The sequence below is a fragment of the Populus alba genome, chromosome 6, assembly GCF_005239225.2.
Source record: "Populus alba chromosome 6, ASM523922v2, whole genome shotgun sequence".
Taxonomy (NCBI): domain Eukaryota; kingdom Viridiplantae; phylum Streptophyta; class Magnoliopsida; order Malpighiales; family Salicaceae; genus Populus; species Populus alba.
This window is the reverse complement of record NC_133289.1, coordinates 4,163,822-4,188,267: the sequence shown is the minus strand read 5'-3', so window position 1 is coordinate 4,188,267 and position 24,446 is coordinate 4,163,822. Positions and strand designations below refer to the sequence as shown.

General features: G+C 34.0%; 5 protein-coding genes across 5 annotated transcripts; all 5 read left to right on the top strand.

The window, feature by feature from the left end:
• The first annotated feature begins 819 nt into the window (after positions 1 to 819).
• Positions 820 to 1,911, top strand: LOC140954223 (7-deoxyloganetin glucosyltransferase-like). The gene is made up of 2 exons (XM_073409841.1): positions 820 to 1,500; positions 1,663 to 1,911. Exons 1-2 carry the CDS (start codon positions 984 to 986, stop codon positions 1,776 to 1,778), a joined length of 633 nt encoding a protein of 210 aa, XP_073265942.1. The 5' UTR covers positions 820 to 983; the 3' UTR covers positions 1,779 to 1,911.
• On the top strand, positions 1,861 to 2,352 carry LOC118028409 (7-deoxyloganetin glucosyltransferase-like). The gene has a single exon (XM_073409642.1). It carries the CDS (start codon positions 1,861 to 1,863, stop codon positions 2,350 to 2,352), a length of 492 nt encoding a protein of 163 aa, XP_073265743.1.
• Positions 2,353 to 7,964: 5,612 nt separating this feature from the next.
• Positions 7,965 to 10,012, top strand: LOC118028404 (7-deoxyloganetin glucosyltransferase-like). Its single transcript, XM_035031966.2, has 2 exons — positions 7,965 to 8,538; positions 8,942 to 10,012. Exons 1-2 carry the CDS (start codon positions 8,022 to 8,024, stop codon positions 9,865 to 9,867), a joined length of 1,443 nt encoding a protein of 480 aa, XP_034887857.1. The 5' UTR covers positions 7,965 to 8,021; the 3' UTR covers positions 9,868 to 10,012.
• Positions 10,013 to 16,595: 6,583 nt separating this feature from the next.
• On the top strand, positions 16,596 to 18,426 carry LOC118028405 (7-deoxyloganetin glucosyltransferase-like). The gene is made up of 2 exons (XM_035031967.2): positions 16,596 to 17,231; positions 17,393 to 18,426. The coding sequence occupies exons 1-2, from the start codon at positions 16,715 to 16,717 to the stop codon at positions 18,316 to 18,318; spliced, it is 1,443 nt and encodes a 480-aa protein (XP_034887858.1). The 5' UTR covers positions 16,596 to 16,714; the 3' UTR covers positions 18,319 to 18,426.
• A 3,241-nt stretch (positions 18,427 to 21,667) lies between these two features.
• Positions 21,668 to 23,818, top strand: LOC118028407 (7-deoxyloganetin glucosyltransferase-like). The gene is made up of 2 exons (XM_035031970.2): positions 21,668 to 22,320; positions 22,672 to 23,818. The coding sequence occupies exons 1-2, from the start codon at positions 21,804 to 21,806 to the stop codon at positions 23,592 to 23,594; spliced, it is 1,440 nt and encodes a 479-aa protein (XP_034887861.1). The 5' UTR covers positions 21,668 to 21,803; the 3' UTR covers positions 23,595 to 23,818.
• Positions 23,819 to 24,446: the final 628 nt, after the last annotated feature.

The window sequence follows — 24,446 nt, the reverse complement described above, 5'->3', positions numbered from 1 at the left end:
CGTAAATATGATGTTTTGTCCTTGGGGAAAATTAAAACCAAGCAATCACTAGTTCACTATTTTTGCCGTGATTTCAACCCAGATGAAATGTCAATTTTGGTGAGAATATTCATGCCTTTGTGACTTTGCCAAGATGAAATGGCAATTTCTACGTTCTTATCTCATTCATGAATCTCGACAAATACGTCCTGATAATAATTGACAGCCGATAATAATTGACAGCAAGTTGTGATTGCACACAATGAACCTCTCTTCGCTTCTACGAAGAAGATGAAATTGATGATCTGTCCTCCTCCTTAATTTCTTTTATAATGGACAGCATAGTTATAAAATCTTAACTCAGTGGTTTTATACGATGACCCCTTCACTCGGTGTTCAGCCGGGGCTAAGTTTGGTTTTGAATTGTTGAAGAAGTTGATCGATCAAACTTGAGTGATTTATGAGAATCTGAGGCATAAACAATCTAGTCCATGTTTTATTTTATATATATATATATATATATATATATATATATATATATATGTTATTTTAATTTATTTATTTTTAATAAAAAAATATTATTTTAATAAAATTTAATAAATTCAAGTTAACCCATCTTTAATTAAAAGAGTTTTGTAATTTTTAAAGATCATGATTTGTCATAAAAATCATGTATGTTATGTTAATTTAATATATCTTATAATCAATTAGCTAATCATACGTGATATTGTTATATTAATATGTTTTCTAAACAAAAAATATACTTTAAAAAATAACTATTATCATACTGTCAATACTAATCACAATCATTTTAAATAAAAAATTTTAGAAAAACTCAATCCGAGTTCAAACTTTTCCTTATAAAAACACCCTTACCTTCCGCTGTGTGTTTACACGTCCAAAAATTGTAGCTTTGCTCTATATAGGGACAGAATCTCTATATTGTGTGTAGGCAATATATAGAGCAAATATTGAAAGAAAGTAAGAAACAAAGAATTAGAGAGATGATTTTTAATAATTTAGCTGACAAGCCTCATGCAGTTTGCATTCCCAGCCCAGCTCAGAGCCACATTAAGTCAATGCTTAAGCTATCAAAATTACTACATTACAAAGGTTTTCACATAACCTTTGTCAACACAGAGTTTAATCATAAACGTTTGCTTAAATCTAGAGGTCCTGATGCCATGAATGACTTGCCCGATTTTCGGTTTGAATCCATTCCAGATGGCCTCCCTCCTTCAAATGAGAATGAAACCCAAGATGTCGCTGCACTTTGTGAGGCTGCCAAGAAGAACTTATTAGCTCCGTTTAATGACCTCCTCGACAAGCTTAATGATTCAGCATCTTCTAATGTGACCCCAGTGACTTGCATCGTCTCTGATGGTTTCATGCCCGTCGCTATCGATGCTGCTGAGAGGCGCCAAATTCCGATTGCTTTGTTCTTCACCATCTCTGCTTCCAGCTTCATGGGATTTAAACAATTTCAAGCACTCCGAGAGAAAGGTCTTACACCACTGAAAGGTATGAGCAAGGGAAAAAAAAAAAGTATTTTGATTAAGATTTTCTACTAGTTCATTGTATGGTCCGTGAACAAGGGAAAAAGGTCATTTTTATTCATAGACGTTGCGTTACCTTTTATCAAAAAGCAAATATATGAATTCAATTTTATTTTTTTTGTTGCAGATGAGAGCTTTTTAAGTAATGGCTACTTGGACAAAGTTGTAGATTGGATGCCAGGAATGAGAGATATAAGGCTAAGTTGTAGATTGGATCCAAGTTTTGTTCGTACAATGGCTTGATTCCAACAAACCCAAGTCAGTAATATATGTGAATTTTGGTAGCATAACAACCGTCACGAAGGAACAGCTCGTTGAATTTGGCATGGGACTTGCTAAAAGTGGCCATCCATTTTTATGGATAATAAGGCCTGATATGGTCACTGGCGACTCCAAGATATTGCCTCCAGAATTCACTGAAGAAACCATGGAAAGAAGCTTTATTTGTAGTTGGTGTCCGCAAGAGGAAGTCCTCAACCACCCATCAATAGGAGGTTTCCTAACACATAGTGGATGGGGTTCAACAATTGAGAGCATTTCTTCTGGTGTGCCTATGCTTTGTTGGCCATTCTTTGCTGATCAGCAAACAAACTGTAGGTACACATGCTCTGAGTGGGGAATTGGAATGGAGATTGATAACAATGTGAAAAGAGATAAAGTGGAGAAGCTTGTGAGAGAGTTGATGGAGGGAGAGAAAGGTAAGAGCATGAAGAAGAAAGCCATGGAGTGGAAAAAACTAGCAGAGGAGGCCAATGGTCCAAGTGGTTCATCGTCTATGAATTTAGACAAATTGGTGAAGGAAGTGCTTTTGTCGTGAAAAAATAAAACAGCATGCTAAACTAAAGACAGTTAAAGCTGAAGACGAATGTATTGTTCTCAAGGTGACATGGTGGTTTCATTGTAATGAAGTGCTTTTTTTTTTTTTTTCACCTTTTTGTGTGAAGAAAGGGGCTGAAAGCCCTCAAAAGAAATTACAGTAGGCGAGGAGAGGAAAGGCAGAACCAATGAGATCACGATGCAATACAGGGAGCAATATATTGTTGAGGTAAACTCGTATATGAGTTGTGAAAACATATCAAGAACTAGCTGTGTAGCTGCTCTTTGCTCGACAGGCAATATTTTCATCAATTTACTTTTAGATTCACCCCCTTTTAATGGCCGAAGATTGAGAAACTATTATAATTTTATTTTATTATAGTAAAAACTAAAAGAGTTAGAGGTTTTCCTTTAGCAATTTTCGATGTTAATTACTGTTCATCCTTTTATATTTTACTTTGAATTTCAGCATTGTATTTTTTTTATATAAATTTTTAATTTGATCATCAGATTTTTATTTTGTATAATTAAGTTTTTTTTATTGCAAATTTAAACCTAATTACATATTATTTTGAGAGTGAAAGTTGAATTGCAAGATAAAGAACTGAATTAAAATAATGAAGAATTCTATGATTTTAAACGATGATCATGTGATTTTGAAGAGGATAAGTGCCAGCAAGTTGTGCCATAAAACAGTGGCTGCATTTAACTAGATATAAATATCGTCCAGCTATCTATGAAATAAAAAGCAAGCAAAGCTCCATGAGTTTCTCCAGGTAAAACAATGGAACCCAAGCCAGCACACAGGCCTCATGATTTGTCGTTCCAGTTCCATTTCAAAGCCACATCAAGCTAATCTTAAATTGGCAAAACTTCTGCGTTGTAGAGGTTTCTTCATAGCAATTGTAAACACAGAATTCAATCACAAACGTTTCTTGAAATCAAAAGGCTCTGATGCCTTTGACGGTTTGCCTGACTTGCGTTTCGAAACCATTCCAGATGGTCTCCCTCCCTTGGATATTGAGACCACCCATGACCAAACTTCTCTTTGTAATGTTTTTGCAACAAATTTCTTGACTCCTTCTCCGGACTTTGTTCAGTTCAGATCAAGCTTGCTTTATATTAATTTAATTCTTTTATCATTTAGAACTTTATATTTGTAAAAAAAACCTTGTAATTCAGCATTATTAAGCAATAAAAAAAGAAAGAGATTAACTAAGAGAGCTTAGAGAGAAACACTTAATAAAAATATATCTTTCTCTCAATCTTCTTCTCATTTTTAAGTTCAAGATGAAGTATTATGCAAAAATAAATACTCCAGTTGAGTGTGGAGTGAAGATGTCTTAGAATAAGAAAGAGAAAAAGATAAACTCTATAACATTCAAAATCCTAGTTGAGAGTTTAAGATATTTGACATCCACTCATCGAGATATTATTTTTAGAGTAGGACATGTACTTGATTTTGGCTTATGTTATGAATATTTTAATAGCTTTAATCGTTTGAGTTACAGTGATAGTGATTGGGTTGGAGATATGAATAATAGAAAATGCACTACAAGTTTTTTTTTTTTTTTCTATATGGGAGACGTGACATTCACATGAAGTTCAAAAAAGTAATCTATAGTCACTTTGTCAACATGTGTTTGTCATTCCATATAACTAAGGAGATTATTGAAGGAATTGTGAATACCATAAAAGAATCCTATTGAAATTTATGTGGACAATTCCTCAATTATTGCATTAGCAACCAATTCATTAATTCATGATAGAAGAAAGCATATTGATACAAGATTTCATCACCTACGAGATTGCATCGCATACAAGAAAGTTGAAGTCGAGTATGTAAAAACACAAGATCAAGTTGCAAATATATTCACAAAACTACTTAAATATAATGTTTTTTTTTTTTTATCAAGATGAGAGACATCAAGTTTAAGGGGATTTTGAAAGTAAACCAGATTTCATTTCTAAAAAATAAAGGAACCAGTCTATCGGTTGAAAACCGGTTGACCGGCTTGAATAAGTTGAATTGGTCAAACAGTTTAGAAATGGTCACTTAGTTCAGTTGGCATAATACAATTCCTGTTCATATTAGAATTTCTTTGTATTAGTTTAATTTTCTTTTTAATCAAATGTAAGAATTATATAGATCAAAAATAGCAAGTCAAGCTTGTGAAACAAGCTAAGGCCAGCAGTACATTACATAAATCGATGAAGGGAACAGACTCCCTATAACAGCCATTTGCAATAGCAAAATAAACTAGCATATCAGCAAGACATGCTTGCGATTCAGCTGGAGACTAGCAGTACATTACATATATCATCAAAGGGAACAAACTCCCTTGAATAACCACAGAAATACATCAAGAAACCCAAAACAACCATAGCATTGAAACCGTCATGCACCTCAAAACCTGCAAACCAAAACTGCAGCTGATAGCAGTAAGTTAATCCCAAACAGCATCTAGCCATCAATTAGCAACCAAGTCCAGCAGAAGCCAGCAATACATCAAGAAACCAGTCTACAAAAAGCAGTAGAACAACTAGGAAATCCCTAACAGCAGACCCAAAGGTCACCAGTCATTAGTACATAATAATTACAGGCAGTAAACTGCAACAAAATAGCAGAACAACTAGGATCCCAGACAACAGACCCAAAGGCCACCAATCCAGAACCAACATTAACCAAGCTAACAAAAGCATCAACATATAGAACTAAAAGGGATTAAGACCCAAAGCAGGTACAAATAACTAGTTCCTAAGACAAACCAAGGAACATCATAAGGAGGGTGAGGAAGAAGAAGTTGTGTTGCCTGTAGCCTCATTCGAAAAGGAGCTGTTGGAATGACCCTGTCGTGAGGTCTTCCCTGATCGACTAGGAGTAGCAGCAGCCTTACTCCTGGTCAAATATCTTGATTGTCTAGGACTTATGCCTGTAAAAAGGCTTGTAATTCAACATTATAAACAAGTATAAAAAGAAAGAGAATAGCTAAGAGAGCTCAAAGAGAAACACTTAATAAAAGTATATCTTCCTCTTAATCTTCTTTTTATTCTTGAGTTTTTTACTTTGTATTACTATTTTTAACAAAGTGACTATAGATTGCTTCTTCAAATTCCATGTGAATGATGTGTCTCCCATGTAGAAAATAAAACTTTTGTTTTTTCTATCATTCATATCTTCATCCAATTATAATTATTATCACTATAGCCTACAACTTCAAAGTCATTAGAATAACCATATAATAAGCCAAAATCAACAGTACTTTTGATATATTGAAGAATTCGCTTCAAAGCTTTTAAGTGTGTCATAGCAGGTGTCTCCACAAACCTACTCACAAGTCCTACTCAAAAAAAAAAAAAAAATTGGACGAGTGCATGTCAAATATCTCAAACTCCTAACTAAGCTTTTGAATGTTGTAGAGTTAATCTTCTCCCTTTCATCATTGTTTGACGTCCTTACTCCACACACAACAGCAATATTCACTTTTACAAAATCCTTCATTTTAAACTTTTTTAGAACCTCCCTTGCAAACTTCTCTTGATTCATAAAAATTCTATTTTCTCCGTGGTTAATTTCAATTCCTAAGAAGTAGGACATGAGACCAATATTTGTTATCTCAAACTCAAGAACAAGAAGTTTGAGAAAAGTATATACTTTTATTAAGTATTTCTCTCAAAGCTCTTTTAGCTATTCTCTCTCTTTTTTGTACTTGTTCATAATGTTGAATTACAAGTCTTCTTATAGGCATAAAGTTCCATACAGTCAAGGAAGAATTAAACTAATATAAAAAAACTCTAATCTAAACAGCAATTGTATTCTGTCGACTAAATCAGTCAATTATTTTTGAACCGGTTGACCGGTTTCTCTGTTTTTCAGAACTAGAACATAGTCTACTTTCAATATATAGAGAACTCGAACCTCGAAACAGTCCGGCACATGAATTTCTGTTGTCGTGTTTTTTGTTAGCAACAAAAAAGAATTCCTTCTTCTTGTTATTTTTTTGAAAAGACAATAAAATCCCTTCATTAAAATCTCATTTCCTTCTGTATACTTTCCAGACATGATGATGCTGATTTGCAGAACATCTCTCCAGCAGCAATCGATACCAATGACCATGCTACAATAATTGGTTTCGGTGATAATTTTTCCCACCCTAAATTTTGGTGTTCTTTTAGCTGCAAGCAAAAAACTTTCTGTTTCGATGTGATCGTTTTTAAATGTATGCTTCTCAGCTTGAAATCATGATTGAACCGGCTTAAAGTCGCTTTTTGATGTGGAGTGTGATTAAATTACATATATAAGAGTAAGTTTTCAAAGCCTATTATGTAGTATGGCTTTGCATCATTAACAAATCATGAAGAAAAGTTGAAGTAATGCTAGTCCCATTGTATTAGTTAATGTTTTATTGGATGCATGAGATTAACGTGTCCTGAAGATGTAGACTTCTTTGCTAGGAAATTGCATCTCTCTTTATTATAAAGTAATTAATCAATTATTGGTGGTCTTTCACCGATTAAGATCCTATTTGGAATTGGGATTGCGAAGCTGAAATTTTTGGATATTTTTCAAATATATATTTGTTTGAAAAAATATATAATTAATTTTTTTAGTATTTTTTTCAATAATTTTGATGTAATGATATCAAAAATAAATAAAAAATAATTTGATATATTTTCAAACAAAAAACTCTTTTAAAAATTATCCACATAATAATAACAATTTGAATTTTCCTTTCTATCACTTCTATAAACAAACTAAAACTCTTAGATCAAAATAGCAAAAACTGGAGTCTTATTTTTTAAAAAGTATTTTTTTACTTGAAAATATTTTTTTTTTTTTTTTGAAATTAACACCTTAAAATAATTGAAAAATAATAATAATAATAAAAAAAAAAAAAAAGCATTAATTTACTGTGTTTTTCTACTGCATCATTCATTGTACTTGGGGTTAGGTCGTTGTCAACTACTCGAGGATCCACAATAATGGAAGTGCAAATAATACAGATAGAAGGACAACGTTTAAAAGGTTTAAAGGCAAATAATTACTTTTTTTTAATTATTGATAGATAAATCTTGAAAGGATACCATCAAGATATTTGGAATTCGTTGAAAAAGAAAAACCAATAAACAACGAGGAAAGAATAACTCGTCAAAACATGTGCATGGTGGTTGATAAATTATTGACTATTTTTATCATGCATTGAATTATATATGTTCATTCGATTTAAATTTACTAGTTTATACTTAAATGTTCTTATCCCTAATTTAATTTTGGTATACTATGAAGGCATATCCTCCTCACATCTCACTCCAATGTGTAAGATCACCGCTCCATTTCTATAGTAACGACTGTTTCCGGCCTTTCTAACGTGAAACGTTTTTGACGGACGGCAGCCTGACATTCATGCATAGACAACCACGAAAATTTTCCCGTTATCAAAGTACTGATATGTAAGCCATTAATTTCCAAGTCCCGCATCAGTCTAGAATAATGATTTTAATTAGATTAAAATTAAAAGAGAAGATAAAATCCATATTGTACCTCTACAGAAAGTCTTGTTGATAAGAAAAGGTATCCTGTGTAAAGTGCTAGCTTCACTTTGACAGACGATTTTAGCAAAACAATTACTCTAAAGAAAGAGTTAGAGAAAGAAGGAAAGAGCTAGAGACATGTTTCGCAAAATCTTAGCTGACAAGCCTCATGTAATCTGTATTCCCTGTCCAGCTCAAAGCCATGTAAAGGCAATGCTTAAACTAGCAAAACTACTGCATTACCGAGGTTTTCACATAACCTTTGTGAACACAGAGTTCAACCATAGACGCTTGCTTAAATCTAGAGGTCCTTATTCCCTGAATGGCTTGCCCGACTTTCGGTTCGAATCTATCCCAGATGGCCTCCCTCCTTCAGATGAGAATGCTACCCAAGATGGACAGGCAATTTTGGAGGCTTGCAAGAAGAACTTGCTAGCTCCATTTAATGAATTGCTTGCCAAGCTCAATGATACAGCATCTTCTGATGGTCCTCAAGTGACTTGCATTGTATCTGATGGATTTGTGCCAGCTGCCATCACTGCTGCTCAGAGGCATGGAATTCCTGTTGCCTTGTTCTTTTCTATCTCTGCTTGCAGTTTCATGGGGTTTAAGCAATATAAAGAGCTCAAAGAAAGAGGACTGTTTCCATTAAAAGGTAAGAGCAAGAATTGGAATTGAAATCACAACTTCATTATGATTTTCTGTTATTTCATTTGGGCATTAGACAAATATCCTAGTAGTTCATGTGCTGCATCATCGTAGCCGTCATCCATGGAAATAAATAGATTGCTACATGAACTGAGTTCTTATGGACTAAAACTTTCTGATTGAATGGTACAATATCCTGTTAGTTTATGCTGGATCATGGTATAAGTACATGCACTAGATCCGTGGTTATAATTCCAGGGTAGCCCTTCGGCTGCGTAACCTGAAATTTGAGTTCAAGCTAGGGAACCTTTCTTCTCTCTTCTGATTTTACGCTAATTCCTCTTCTGCTGTTGCCTTCATTTACCAGCCCATACTGGTATGCTACATATGCATTTAATTTTTGTTCGCAGACGAGAGCTTTTTAACAAATGGCTATTTGGATCAAGTACTAGACTGGATTCCAGGAATGAAAGATATGCGGTTAAGGGATCTTCCAAGTTTTCTTCGTACAACAGATCCAGATGATTGCCGTTTCAACTTCTGCATGGAATGTGCTGAGAGAGCATCTGAAGGTTCTGCAGTGATTTTCCATACTTTTGATGCTTTGGAGAAAGAGGTCCTGAGTGCTCTTTCCTCAATGTTTCCTCGTGTCTACACGATCGGTCCACTTCAATTACTTCTCAATCAAATGAAAGAAGATGATCTAGATTCTATTGGATATAATCTATGGAAAGAAGAGGTTGAGTGTCTCCAATGGCTTGATTCCAAGAAACCAAACTCCGTGCTTTATGTGAATTTTGGTAGCGTAGCAGTCGCCACAAAGCAGCAGCTGATTGAATTGGGAATGGGACTTGCTAAAAGTGGTCACCCATTTTTATGGATAATAAGGCCTGACATGGTCACAGGCAACTCCGCCATATTGCCACCGGAATTCACTGACGAGACTAAAGACAGAGGATTTATTTCAAACTGGTGTCCGCAAGAGGAAGTTCTCAACCACCCATCAATAGGAGGTTTCCTAACACATAGTGGATGGAATTCAACAGCTGAGAGCATTTCTTCTGGGGTGCCCATGCTTTGTTTGCCATTCTTTGCTGATCAACAGACGAACTGTAGGTACACTTGCAATGAGTGGGGCATTGGAATGGAGATTGATAGCAATGCGGAAAGAGATAAAGTGGAGAAGCTTGTTCGAGAGTTGATGGAAGGAGAGAAGGGCAGGGAGGTAAAGAAAAAAGTCAAGGAGTGGAGAAAATTAGCAGAGGAAGCCGCTGGTCCAAGTGGTTCATCATCCATGAATTTAGACGAGTTGTTGAAGGCAGTGCTTTTGCCATGAAAAAAACTAAATTCTAGAAATCTGGAATTATTATTCGCATGGAGATAAGTTGTTTCCTCTGTTTTCTGTCTTGTTTTGGGGTCCCATGATATGTTCTGATGTTTTTTCAATAAGCATATATGTTATGTTTTTTTATTTTGCTTTAGATTTTTAGATTTTTTTATTTTTAAATTATTTTAATATATTCATGATAATTTTTTAAAAAAATAAATAAAATATTATTTTAATATATTTTTTAAAAAATTATATAAATATTTATCACTATATGTTTGTGACAAATCACATAAAACATTGTAAAAGAAAACATTTATATTTGTAGTGTGGTAGCGGTTGATTTTCAAATAACTTTTTGTACTGAAATACATGCCAATAAATTTTTTATTTTTTTAAAAATTATTTTTAACATCAGCACATCAAAACGATTCAAAACATATTAAATTTTAAAAAAAAAAATTTAATTTTTTTGGAAACAAACAGTGTCTTATACTAGGAATCTTAGCTGAAATAACCTTTGATAATGGAAAGGGCAATATGCAACTTTTCTTACCTGTAATTGTACTTTTGTAAATGATGATCATGTGATTATGAAGAGGACGAGTACTTGCGAGCTGTGCCTAAAAAACCAGTGGCCGTAAAAACAATAGGACCCGAGCAAGGTAAAATTGTAGAAACATAATTTTTTTTACCGATTAAATTTCATCATGTGTTATTTTATTCTTTAAAAGAAAAGATAAAATAAAATTAAAATAAATAACATGAAAAATAAATGAGCCTTCATATATTTTTTGGTTAATAAAAAATTGACACTTGGTATGAGATATTCAAGATATCTTGTTATAAATATAAGATCACATCAAATATTTTGTTATAAATACAAAATCCTGTTAATAAATATCAACCAATAAAATTATGTCATGTGACATTAGAAAAGGACCTGAAAGCCCTTAGAGATCTCTATAAATAAAGGGCCTCAACAATCTCTCTCTTTTTCTCTCTCAAAGAATTCTCAAGCCTCCTTTATCTACACTTGAAATCTAAAAAGAACAAAACTCTATTGGATCAAGTCAAAATGCCCCATAAGAGTTCTTCAACAATACTTTGAAGACAAATCAAGGTACTCTTCAAAGCATCAGATCACAGCATCTCGCTTCGCAATACACACTCAAATTCACGTTCTTGCAAAGCACAAATCTTGGCTTGCTTACTCAAAGAAATCAAGTCACCATACATCAAATCCAAGTGAAGAATCAGATGATTGTTATATTCTTTTGAAAGAATATATTACATAGAGTTTATATCCATTCATATATTTAATAAAATCATATATTTGTTTACGTGTGCTTGTTTATTTTCAGATGCTCAAAATTGTGTTTACAGAAACAATCAAGGATTCCATAATCAGTGAAATAAAAAAACTCAAAGCTAGTTATCCATGTAATAAATATAATGAACTTTATATTTCATTAAAAAACTTTAATATATATAAGCTAGATAAAACATGAGATTATAATTGTTTTAGTCTAGCCCTGTTAGGCCCATTAGGGAAAAGAAAGACCGAAGAGTATGGTTCATATTAATGGCCTTTTAACCAACCCACACACTTCATAACTTCAAAGTACAGCTTAAGGTAGTCCCTTAGGTATTGTTTGAAATGCTAGTTATTATTGATTGAACTAGACTAAACATGAACAAATTAGATAGGACTCGAGAAACAATTGTCTTGTTTTGTGTTTAATGTATTTTGAATGAAACTAAAAAAAAATTATCTTATTTATATTTTGGTAGACATTAGATGAGACTTGACTGATATAGAGCTTGGATTGATCCAAGTTTAAGAAAAAAATAAAGAAATGATTAATCCGACCTCACTAAGTAAAAGAACCAAAGTCAACCTGGATAAAATACGGGTTAAAATATATTGATTTTTTTAAAAAAAAAAAATTAAGTTCGAAACAAGGTTACTTTGATTATTTGTTTTTATATATATATATATATATATAATTGGTTCATCACGGGTTGACCCTTTTCAACCTGTGACTGAGGTCTTGTTTCAATTTGATCTTTAAATTAGATTTTAAAAACTATAATTATCGCACGTTTGCGGCGATCGTTTACCCTCTCAGGTTTAGTATGTTTATCTATTCTGGCAAATATAGAAAAATAATGAATTCTTGTCTCTTATCAGTGAAAAAAAAAAAATGGGAGTCGCCACCTAGTTTTTGGTTACTAGGAACCCTAACTGGTCTCAGAGATCAGGTATGTAAACTGATTGCGTAAAGGGAAGGTATTAACATCCCAAATACGCTTTATCTAAGGTAAGCTGCATTATTTTATTGTCTGATAAAAAAATATAAGGTCTTGTCATGTTTTTTTAATTATTGGTCCGTCTATGATTCAAGAAAAGCCCTTCTCAGTAAGGAGGTTCTTATCTTATAGGGTAAAAACCTAATTGTTCTAATGTTTATAAACGAACTACCCTTTTAATATCAGGACTACGTTTCACGTACAAATTTATAATCACAGACATTAAAACAAAACAAAATATTTTTTTTGATTTTTTAAAATATTTGCCAAGTTCTCGTGACTTTAATAAACTGGTTATTAAAGCCAAAATACATGCTAATATATATATATATATATATATATATATATATATATATATATATTGAAGTTTTCTTTCTTGCATGAAAATACAATATAATTTTTTTTTTAGTTTTGAGAGACTTGGTCGTATGTATGAAAACAAAAATATTTTTTTTGAAATACCAGGAATTTTAATACCGGATTTGTATCTTTACAATTTAAAAAATACAAGCTGATATTAATCAAAATAATGTAGAAAAATACATGGAAAAATCATAAATTTTCAAAAATATTTTTATTTTAATTTCAAAAAAAAAATAAACTGGACAGGACCTTTGCTACAAGGCTAGACTCAGCCTAGCCCCGGGGGCTAGGTTGATTATTTGGCCCGTGGCCACCAGGGCTGGTTATTATGCTCGTGTACAATAACCTGTTAAATAATTAACCAATTAATGAGCATAGTAACCTATTAAATAAGTAGTCGGGTACTATGCTTATGCATATTAACTAGGTAATTATTTTTCATTACATGCAAAAACGTGCCCAGTGCACGTTTTGCATGCAATGAAAAGAAATGCGAAACAGAGACAAGAGGGAGTAGAGAGTTACATGTAATGGAGGCGTTTTAAGAGCTGGGCTGGTGGCAACTTGTATCTAGGGTAGCGATGGCTGGGAACCCCGATGGTGTTGCTACAATGGCAGTTGGTGGCTGCTGTAAAGGGCTACTTTTTCTTCTTCCTGTTCCCTTCTACTGCCACTGCCCCTCTCCTGTGTTTATCATATTCTTCGTGCTTTATTCTCTGGCGGTGGTGGTGCTGTCAATGGTGGCAAAGCAACGGTGGCTCTTCTCTTTCCTCTTCCTTTTCTTTTGTCTTTCTCCTCCGTTCTGCTCTTTCATTACCCTGTCTCTCTCTTTCGGTTTCTTCTTTTTCTTCCGCAGCTCCCCTCCCCCTTCTATTTCTGTTTTTGCTTCTTCTTTTGTTTCTCACAATGCAGGTGCTATTATTGACGACTAGGAGGACGGTGGCTCTGGTGTTTGTGGCAGGAGGCCACGGTGGAGAGACAAATAGAGAGAGGAGCAGCTGCTGGGAACCCGAACAAAGGATGATTTTTTCCTAACTTTGCACCCTCTATCCTCCTTCCCTATAACATGAAGATAAAATCTATTTATAGGAGGTTGAAGAGGCACACCGTTTCTCTTCTGGTGCAAAATCTCAGTCCATGTTTCGACCCAAAAGCATACCAACCATCAGCTGAAAGTAGCAATGATGAACTGTCAGTTTTGTGCAGAAAAATGGCTTGTCGAATTGGCCACTTTGGAGCTGTGCCACCACTTTTGCAGCCTTGATCAGCCCAAAACGCTTACATTAGTGTGTACTCAGGTATCACATGATCGTTTTAGTGTACCTTTAATCCAATTTGGTGAAGAAATGAGGCGCCAAATGCCTTGGGAAGGGGGCCACCCAACCAGGCTCGCTGGAGAAGGAGATTAACAGTATCTTACGATTTAGTCCTTCAATTTGTGATTTATTTTCTATACACCCCTGCTTGGCTTCAAACTTTTAATTTTGTACAATTTTACCCAAGAAGAACTTCAACTTAAACCCCATATTTCAGCGCATTTTTCCTTTTGGTCCTTGGTTTCATATTTATGTAATTTGACCCTTAATTGATCAATAAACTTTTAATTTCTTCAATTTGACCCCTGATTTGGTCAATTGCAGTCCCTTTATCTACGTGCATTTTTTATTTTGGTCATTGGTTTTGTATTTCTTCAATCAAGTCCCTAATTGGCCATCAAACTTTAATATATATATGCAATTAAGCCCCTGATTTAACCAAATCAACTCTAAAAAATTTTGTTTTGACCCCAGAACTTTAATTTCTTCCAACTAAAGCCTAAATTGACTTAAAAATAAATTTCTCTAGTGATCAACCCTCCATAAATTCAATTAAACTTCAATAAAATTTAATTGAGTCCATAAACATTTGATTTTGTACTTTTTTTTCTCAAATCAAATTTTCTTTATCAACAAGCCTCTCATCGGTCAATGATATACTGTCAAATTCCAATCTTTTTATTTCTTTTTTTACCTCAACTAATTGTTTATGATATTTTCTTGGCACTCTAACATCCTCTTTTCATGCTATATTTTTTTTGATTAATTGATTTTTTTTTGTAATTTTATATTTTTTGTGCGGAGATCCAAAAATAGATAATAATAATAAATAATTTTTATTTAATAATAGTGATGATGGTAATTGTGTTAGGTGGAGGAGGAGATTTTGGATAAAATTAGAACCATCTTTACCCGATTTCAATTCATGTACCATGCACCAAATCCACCTAATTACATCACCAAATATTAAGGAAACCACATGTTTCGTTGAAGTAAAATCAATCCGCACTGTCTTCGTACTCATCCCAGATAATAGAATGGCATTCACTATGCAAATGTCTATAGCAACCTCTCTCTCTCTCTCTCTCTTAATCTTAAGTTAATTGATAATTGAATTTTATAATTTGTTTTAATTAGTTTTATATGAGATTATTTCACTATAATGATCCGGGTTGTAAGTTTGACAGATTAATTCAAGTTATTTTTACAATTTACTTTCTATAATATTATTTTAGTTTCATGATCTGAATCATAGGTTTGATGAGTTTACTCGAATTTACTCAGGTTTAATTTTCAATTATAAAGTTTAATTTTCAATCTACCTATCTATCTAATGTTAAATGATAAAATTAAAAAAATATTATATATATATATATAATGTGTTTTTTTTAATTTATCATTTAACATTAGGTAGATAGGTAGATTTGAAAATTAGACTTAATGATTTTATTTCAATTTGCTTTTTATGAGGTTACATAATTCGAGTTGTGGGTTTGACAGATTATTTTAGGTTGACTCGGGTCATTTTTTTTGTCTTATTTTTTAATTATTTAATTTTTAATTTCATCATTTAATAAATATCGGGTTGTTTGGGAAATGGACTTCATATTTTGTTTTGATTTTCTTTATATAAAGTTAAAGTTTTATAATTCAGGTTGTAAATTTGACATGTTAAATTAGATTGATATATGTTGATTTAATATTACCTCAAATTTATATATAATTTTTATTTTTGATATAAATAAATTAAAATCATGAAAAATAGTAAAAAAACAATTTAAATTTTTCTTACAAGATGAACAATATTTTAAAACAAAACGTAGAAGCAAGAGCAACATTAATTTCACGAGATTTTTCAAGAAAAGAAGCGTGGCGTGTAGTGTTTGAGAAGGATTCAGTCAAGCAGGAACCCAAATTCATTGAACCATTGAACGTAAATATGATGTTTTGTCCTTGGGGAAAATTAAAACCAAGCAATCACTAGTTCACTATTTTTGCCGTGATTTCAACCCAGATGAAATGTCAATTTTGGTGAGAATATTCATGCCTTTGTGACTTTGCCAAGATGAAATGGCAATTTCTACGTTCTTATCTCATTCATGAAATCTCGACAAATACGTCCTGATAATAATTGACAGCCGATAATAATTGACAGCAAGTTGTGATTGCACACAATGAACCTCTCTTCGCTTCTACGAAGAAGATGAAATTGATGATCTGTCCTCCTCCTTAATTTCTTTTATAATGGACAGCATAGTTATAAAATCTTAACTCAGTGGTTTTATACGATGACCCCTTCACTCGGAGTTCAGCCGGGGCTAAGTTTGGTTTTGAATTGTTGAAGAAGTTGATCGTTTCAAACTTGAGTGATTTATGAGAATCTGAGGCATATATATATATATGTTATTTTAATTTATTTATTTTTAATAAAATAATATTATTTTAATAAAAATTTAATAAATTCGAGTTAACCCCATCTTTAATTAAAAAAGTTTTGTAATTTTTAAAGATCATGATTTATTATAAAAATCATGTATGTTATGGTAATTTAATATCTCTTATAATCAATTAGATAATCATATTGATATTATTATATTAATATGTTTTCTAAACAAAATATACTTTAAAAAATAATTATTACCGTACTGTCAGACTATAATTACAATCATTTTAAATAAAAAATTTTAGAAAAAAAACTCAATCGAGTTCAAACTTTCCTTATAAAAACACCCTTACCTTTCGCTGTGTGTTTACACGTCCAAAAATTGTAGCTTTGCTCTATATAGGGACAGAATCTCTATATTGTGTGTAGGCAATATATAGAGCAAATATTGAAAGAAAGTAAGAAACAAAGAATTAGAGAGATGATTTTTAATAATTTAGCTGACAAGCCTCATGCGGTTTGCATTCCCAGCCCAGCTCAGAGCCACATTAAGTCAATGCTTAAGCTATCAAAATTACTACATTACAAAGGTTTTCACATAACCTTTGTCAACACAGAGTTTAATCATAAACGTTTGCTTAAATCTAGAGGTCCTGATGCCATGAATGGCGTGCCCGATTTTGGGTTTGAATCCATTCCAGATGGCCTCCCTCCTTCAAATGAGAATGAAACCCAAGATGTCGCTGCACTTTGTGAGGCTGCCAAGAAGAAACTATTAGCTCCGTTTAATGACCTCCTCGACAAGCTTAATGATTCAGCATCTTCTAATGTGCCCCCAGTGACTTGCATCGTCTCTGATGGTTTCATGCCCGTCGCTATCGATGCTGCTGAGAGGCGCCAAATTCCGATTGCTTTGTTCTTCACCATCTCTGCGTCCAGCTTCATGGGATTTAAACAATTTCAAGCACTCCGAGAGAAAGGTCTTACACCACTGAAAGGTATGAGCAAGGAAAAAAAAAATGTATTTTGATTAAGATTTTCTACTAGTTCATTGTATGGTCCGTGAACAAGGGAAAAAGGTCATTTTTATTCATAGACGTTGCGTTACCTTTTATCAAAAAGCTAATATATGAATTCAATTTTATTTTTTTTGTTGCAGATGAGAGCTTTTTAAGTAATGGCTACTTGGACAAAGTTGTAGATTGGATCCCAGGAATGAGAGATATAAGGCTAAGAGACCTTCCAAGTTTTGTTCGTACAACAGATCCAAATGATCTATTGTTTAAATACTGCTTGGAATGTACTGGGCGGGCTTCTAAATGTTCTGCAGTTATTTTCCATACTTTTGATGTTTTGGAGCAAGAAGTTCTGAATGCCCTTTACTCTATGTTTCCTCGAGTCTATACGATCGGTCCACTACAATTGCTTCTCAATCAGATTCAAGAAGTATATCTAAGTTCTATTGGATGCAATCTTTGGAAAGAAGAGGTTGAGTGTCTCCAATGGCTTGATTCCAACAAACCCAAGTCAGTAATATATGTGAATTTTGGTAGCATAACAACCGTCACGAAGGAACAGCTCGTTGAATTTGGCATGGGACTTGCTAAAAGTGGCCATCCATTTTTATGGATAATAAGGCCTGATATGGTCACTGGCGACTCCAAGATATTGCCTCCAGAATTCACTGAAGAAACCATGGAAAGAAGCTTTATTTGTAGTTGGTGTCCGCAAGAGGAAGTCCTCAACCACCCATCAATAGGAGGTTTCCTAACACATAGTGGATGGGGTTCAACAATTGAGAGCATTTCTTCTGGTGTGCCTATGCTTTGTTGGCCATTCTTTGCTGATCAGCAAACAAACTGTAGGTACACATGCTCTGAGTGGGGAATTGGAATGGAGATTGATAACAATGTGAAAAGAGATAAAGTGGAGAAGCTTGTGAGAGAGTTGATGGAGGGAGAGAAAGGTAAGAGCATGAAGAAGAAAGCCATGGAGTGGAAAAAACTAGCAGAGGAGGCCAATGGTCCAAGTGGTTCATCGTCTATGAATTTAGACAAATTGGTGAAGGAAGTGCTTTTGTCGTGAAAAAAATAAAACAGCATGCTAAACTAAAGACAGTTAAAGCTGAAGACGAATGTATTGTTCTCAAGGTGACATGGTGGTTTCATTGTAATGAAGTGCTTTTTTTTTTTTTTTTTCACCTTTTTGTGTGAAGAAAGGGGCTGAAAAGCCCTCAAAAGAAATTACAGTAGGCGAGGAGAGGAAAGGCAGAACCAATGAGATCACGATGCAATACAGGGAGCAATATATTGTTTGAGGTAAACTCGTATATGAGTTGTGAAAACATATCAAGAACTAGCTGTGTAGCTGCTCTTTGCTCGACAGGCAATATTTTCATCAATTTACTTTTAGATTCACCCCCTTTTAATGGCCGAAGATTGAGAAAACTATTATAATTTTATTTTATTATAGTAAAAACTAAAAGAGTTAGAGGTTTTCCTTTAGCAATTTTCGATGTTAATTACTGTTCATCCTTTTATATTTTACTTTGAATTTCAGCATTGTATTTTTTTTATATAAATTTTTAATTTGATCATCAGATTTTTATTTTGTATAATTAAGTTTTTTTATTGCAAATTTAAACCTAATTACATATTATTTTGAGAGTGAAAGTTGAATTGCAAGATAAAGAACTGAATTAAAAAACATGGATGGGGAAAAATAAATAGCGAATGCACCCTTTCATTGTGTATACCAAGGACCACGATTTGTGATAAAGATGATGTATTCAAATATACTGAAAATAAACACAAATAAAAATTACAAACAAGTAGATTTATGTTGTTTTTTAAAACACAAATTATATATTATTGGAGAAATAATATAAACATTCAACTCAACCCTAATACAATTTTAAAACCTAAAATTTCACTCTTACACAATGCTTTTCTTAAACATGCATTTTCTCACTCTCATAGTTGCATTATCTTCCTCTCTTTTTTTTTTATTGATCTCACTCTCTTGTCTGTCTCTGTTTAGAAATGAAATGAGAGCTTTTGTAGCAACCAACAAAAAACTAACAATCCAACCAGGGACAGAATAAGAAAAAAATAATTAAAAGATGATGAATTAAAAAAATTATTTTAAAAAAATTAAAATTTCAATTATTTTATATAAGGAAGGGGTTGGGATTTGGAAAATTTTCCTTGTAGGGGCCGAGCCCCTACCAGCCCTCCTGTTTTTGTCACTGCTCCCAATTACTGGAATAAATATAATGATTGAAAAAATGATGGTGGTTGAAAAATGAGTGATAATGGTTGAAAAATGTTGGCATAAATTTGATACAGCCTTATATGTATATATTTTTTTTTTTCATATGCTACAGAGAAGTGTGTGTCTGTCTGTATATGTATATATTGAACTAATAATGATTGCTTAGTATTAATTTTCCCGAAGGACAAAACATCATATTTCCGTCCAAATGGTTCAATGAATTTGGGTTCCTGCTGACTAGGGGTGTTTAAAAAAACCGACCAACCGATTAAACCGAAAAAACCGAGAAAAAATTAACCGAAAAAACCGAACCGATAGAAAAAACCGAATAAACCGATTAAAAAAAATTTAAAAAACCACTAGGTCCGGTTCGGTTTCGGTTTAAGAAGGCTTAAACCGATTAAACCGGACCAAACCGAACCAGTTTAATTGAATTTAAAAAAATATATAAAAAGAAACACTAAACCTAATAATAAATTAACCCACCCCCCACTAAACCTAATAATAAATTTATTCCCCCCTCCCCCAAAACTTTCCCGCCCCCCTCCCCAAACCTTTCCAGCTTTTCCCCATTTCCCTTTCCCTTTTCCCCATTTCCCTTTCCCTTTTCCATAATAAATTAAACCCCCCCCCCACCACCACTAAACCTAATAATAAATTATCCCCCCCTCCCCTCAAAATCCCTTCTCTTTTTCAGCAACCCCACCCATCCCTCCCTCCTTGCTCTCTCCCCCCCCTTCCCCGCTCTCTCCTTCCCTGCTCTCTCCCCCATTTTTCTTTTCCAGTGGCCTTACCCTTCCCTTTCTCCCTCTCCCTCTTTTCTGTGCACAAGAAAGACTTAAAGCAACTCATTTTCTCTTATATTGTTGCCTTTCTATTCTCTACTTTACGGGATGCTATTGAAATCTTTGTTAACATGTAGTTGTTTTAATATGGATAAATTCAGTGATTATGATTCAATTAAGGGAGATTTTTCAGATCTCAACCGGAGAGCTTGGATTCAAAGGTTTCAACAAGGATTTTTTTGAATGTGATTCGGCCAAGTTTGTCAAGTGATTGTGATTGGACCAAGTTTTCTCTTATTTAATTGATTTCGGTTTTTCTGGTTTCTAAGGCTAAAAAACCGAGCCGAACCGAACAAAACCGGTTCGGTTTGAACCGGTTCTCGGTTCGGTTCGGGTTATATTAACAAGTTATAGTATTTTCCGGTTCGGTTGAATTTTTATATTAAAACCGGACCGAACCGGACCATGAACACCCCTACTGCTGACTGAATCCCTTACAAAAACTACACGCTACGCTTCTTTCCATGAAAAATCTCGCCTGACAAGTCAAAGGTTGAATAACTTAACTATCATTTATGGGAAATCACAAATTTAAAGAATGATGTAGAAAATCTAATTTTGTGGATAAAAAAGATGAAATATCTTTATTGATGGCTTGTCATGTAATAAAAAAAATGACAAAATTTTATGATATTTAGACACAGAATATAGCAATTATATGAATGTAGATAAATCAAAATTCTTTGAATTAAATGAATCTTATCAATATTTTGTGAAGTTTGATGATAAATCTACAATTTTTATTATAGAAAAAGGGATGATAATAATCCAAACCAAAAAGAATATTGTTTATACTATCTCCAATGGTTTCTTTGATCTAGAATTGAAAACAAATTTGTCTAGCATTTGTCAGCTTTAAGAAAATAGGTATGAAGTTTATATAAAAAACAAGGGATGTATACATGAAGATGACAATTTGGGCCTAGTTGCAAAATGTGTGTGGTTGATAAATTATTGACTATTTTTATCATGCATTGAATTATATATGTCCATTCAATTTAAATTTATTAATTTAGATTGTAATGACCTTATCCCTAATTTAATTTTGGTATTCTATGAAGGCATATCCTCCTCACATCTCACTCCAATCTGTATGATCACCGCTCCATATTTATAATAACGACTGTTTCCGGCTTTTCTAATGTCAAACGTTTTTTACGTACGGCAGCCTGCATTCATAGACAACCACGAAATTTCTCCCGTATCAACTGATACAAAAGCCAATAAATTCCATGGCCGGCATCAGTCTAGAATAATGATTTTAATTAGATTAAAATTAAAAGAGAAGATAAAATCCATATTGTACCTCTACTTGGCTGCTATTTTATATATAGAGTCTTGTTGATAAGAGAATGTATCCTGTGTAAAGTGTTTGCTTCACTTCGAAAGACGACAGTAGCAAAACAATTAGTCTAAAGAAAGAGTTAGAGAAAGAAGGAAAGAGCTAGAGACATGTTTCGCAAAACCTTAGCAGACAAGCCTCATGTAATCTGTATTCCCTTTCCAGCTCAAAGCCATGTAAAGGCAATGCTTAAACTAGCAAAACTACTGCATTCCCGAGGTTTTCTCATAACCTTTGTGAACACAGAGTTCAACCATAGACGCCTGCTTAAATCTAGAGGCCCTTATTCCCTGAATGGCTTGCCCGACTTTCGGTTCGAATCTATCCCAGATGGCCTCCCTCCTTCAGATGAGAATGCTACCCAAGATGGACAAGCAATTTTTGAGGCTTGCAAGAAGAACTTGCTAGCTCCATTTAATGAATTGCTTGCCAAGCTCAATGATACAGCATCTTCTGATGTTCCTCAATTGACTTGCATTGTATCTGATGGATTTGTTCCAGCTGCCATCACTGCTGCTCAGAGGCATGGAATTCCTGTTGCCTTGTTCTTTTCAATCTCTGCTTGCAGTTTCATGGGGCTTAAGCAATATAAAGAGCTCAAAGAAAGAGGACTGTTTCCATTAAAAGGTAAGAACAAGAATTAGAATTTAAATATCCTAGTAGTTCATGTGCTGCATCATCGTAGCCGTCATCCATGGAAATAAATAGATTGCTACATGAACTGAGTTCATATGGACTAAAACTTTCTGATTGAATGGTACAATATCCTGTTAGTTTATGCTGGATCATGGTATAGTACATGTACCAGATCCGTGGTTATAATTCCAGGGTAGCCCTTCGGCTGCGTAACCTGAAATTTGAGTTCAAGCTAGGGAACCTTTCTTCTCTTCTGATTTTACGCTAATTCCTCTTCTGCTGTTGCCTTCATTTACTAGCCCATACTGGTATGCTACATATGCATTTAATTTTTGTTCGCAGACGAGAGCTTTTTAACAAATGGCTATTTGGATCAAGTACTAGACTGGATTCCAGGAACGAAAGATATGCGGTTAAGGGATCTTCCAAGTTTTCTTCGTACAACAGATCCAGATGATTGCCGTTTCAACTTCTGCATGGAATGTGCTGAGAGAGCATCTGAAGGTTCTGCAGTGATTTTCCATACTTTTGATGCTTTGGAGAAAAAAGTCCTGAGTGCTCTTTACTCAATGTTTCCTCGTGTCTACACGATCGGTCCACTTCAATTACTTCTCAATCAAATGAAAGAAGATTATCTAGATTCTATTGGATATAATCTATGGAAAGAAGAGGTTGAGTGTCTCCAATGGCTTGATTCCAAGAAACCAAACTCCGTCCTTTATGTGAATTTTGGTAGCATAGCAGTCGCCACAAAGCAGCAGCTGATTGAATTGGGAATGGGACTTGCTAAAAGTGGTCACCCATTTTTATGGATAATAAGGCCTGACATGGTCACAGGCGACTCCGCCATATTGCCACCGGAATTCACTGACGAGACTAAAGACAGAGGATTTATTTCAAACTGGTGTCCGCAAGAGGAAGTTCTCAACCACCCATCAATAGGAGGTTTCCTAACACATAGTGGATGGAATTCAACAGCTGAGAGCATTTCTTCTGGGGTGCCCATGCTTTGCTTGCCGTTCTTTGCTGATCAACCAACAAACTGTAGGTACACTTGCAATGAGTGGGGCATCGGAATGGAGATTGATAGCAATGCGGAAAGAGATAAAGTGGAGAAGCTTGTGCGAGAGTTGATGGAAAGAGAGAAGGGCAGGGAGGTAAAGAAAAAAGTCATGGAGTGGAGAAAATTAGCAGAGGAAGCCGCTGGTCCAAGCGGGTCATCATCCATGAATTTAGACGAGTTGGTCCAAGTGCTTTTGTCATGAAACATTGTAAACGAAAACACATTTGAATCCTTCCTTTTTCATTGAGCTTGGGCTGCGCTCGAGTGCTGTCTCAGTGGTGGCTACACCCTGCGCATACGTGGCACCTGAATTCTATCTTTATGTTGTGTACATGTGGCGCTTGGGCTGTCTACTTTGTAGCTTCGCACACCCCAACACAACCGTAGTGCTTGGACACGTCAAGACTCAACTATCTTTGAACCTTACATGTTGCAGAACTTAAAATAACCTTGAGTTATTGGCTGTGCAAGGATCAAAATAGCTTTGGATTATACCAGTATCAAGACCCAACTTTTAAAAAAATTAAAAGGTGAATGCACGGTGTAGCGCAGAATACCTAACTCCTAACCCGTGTGTGTATTGTGCATGGACGATTTTGATTTTGATTTTGATTTTGATTCAGCCCTTTCAGATCAATTACCGAACAAAAATAGGCCGAAGATTCAAGAAATTAATTTTACAGATAGTCCACATATGGTCCCTTAGCTTAGATCCATTATAGCCCACCAACCCAGAGATCATAGAAACTTTGGCCCATATTAAATCATTTATTTTCTATGAGACTTGCTCAGTCCCTCTAATTCGAAGGAGCAATACGACGAGTGTTTTTGAATTTTTTTTTTTTTTTTGTTAAAATAGTTAGAAAATTAGCATAACTGAAAATATCAGAATTAATATTTGTGATACATTAGTCGAAGATGTTATCCGCCGACTCTATTTTTTTTTTTTTTGTAAAACTAGAACAACTACATTATTAACTTTATATTTCATTAAAAAAACTTTAATATATACAAGCTAGATAAAAAATGAGATTATAATTGTTTTATTCTAGCC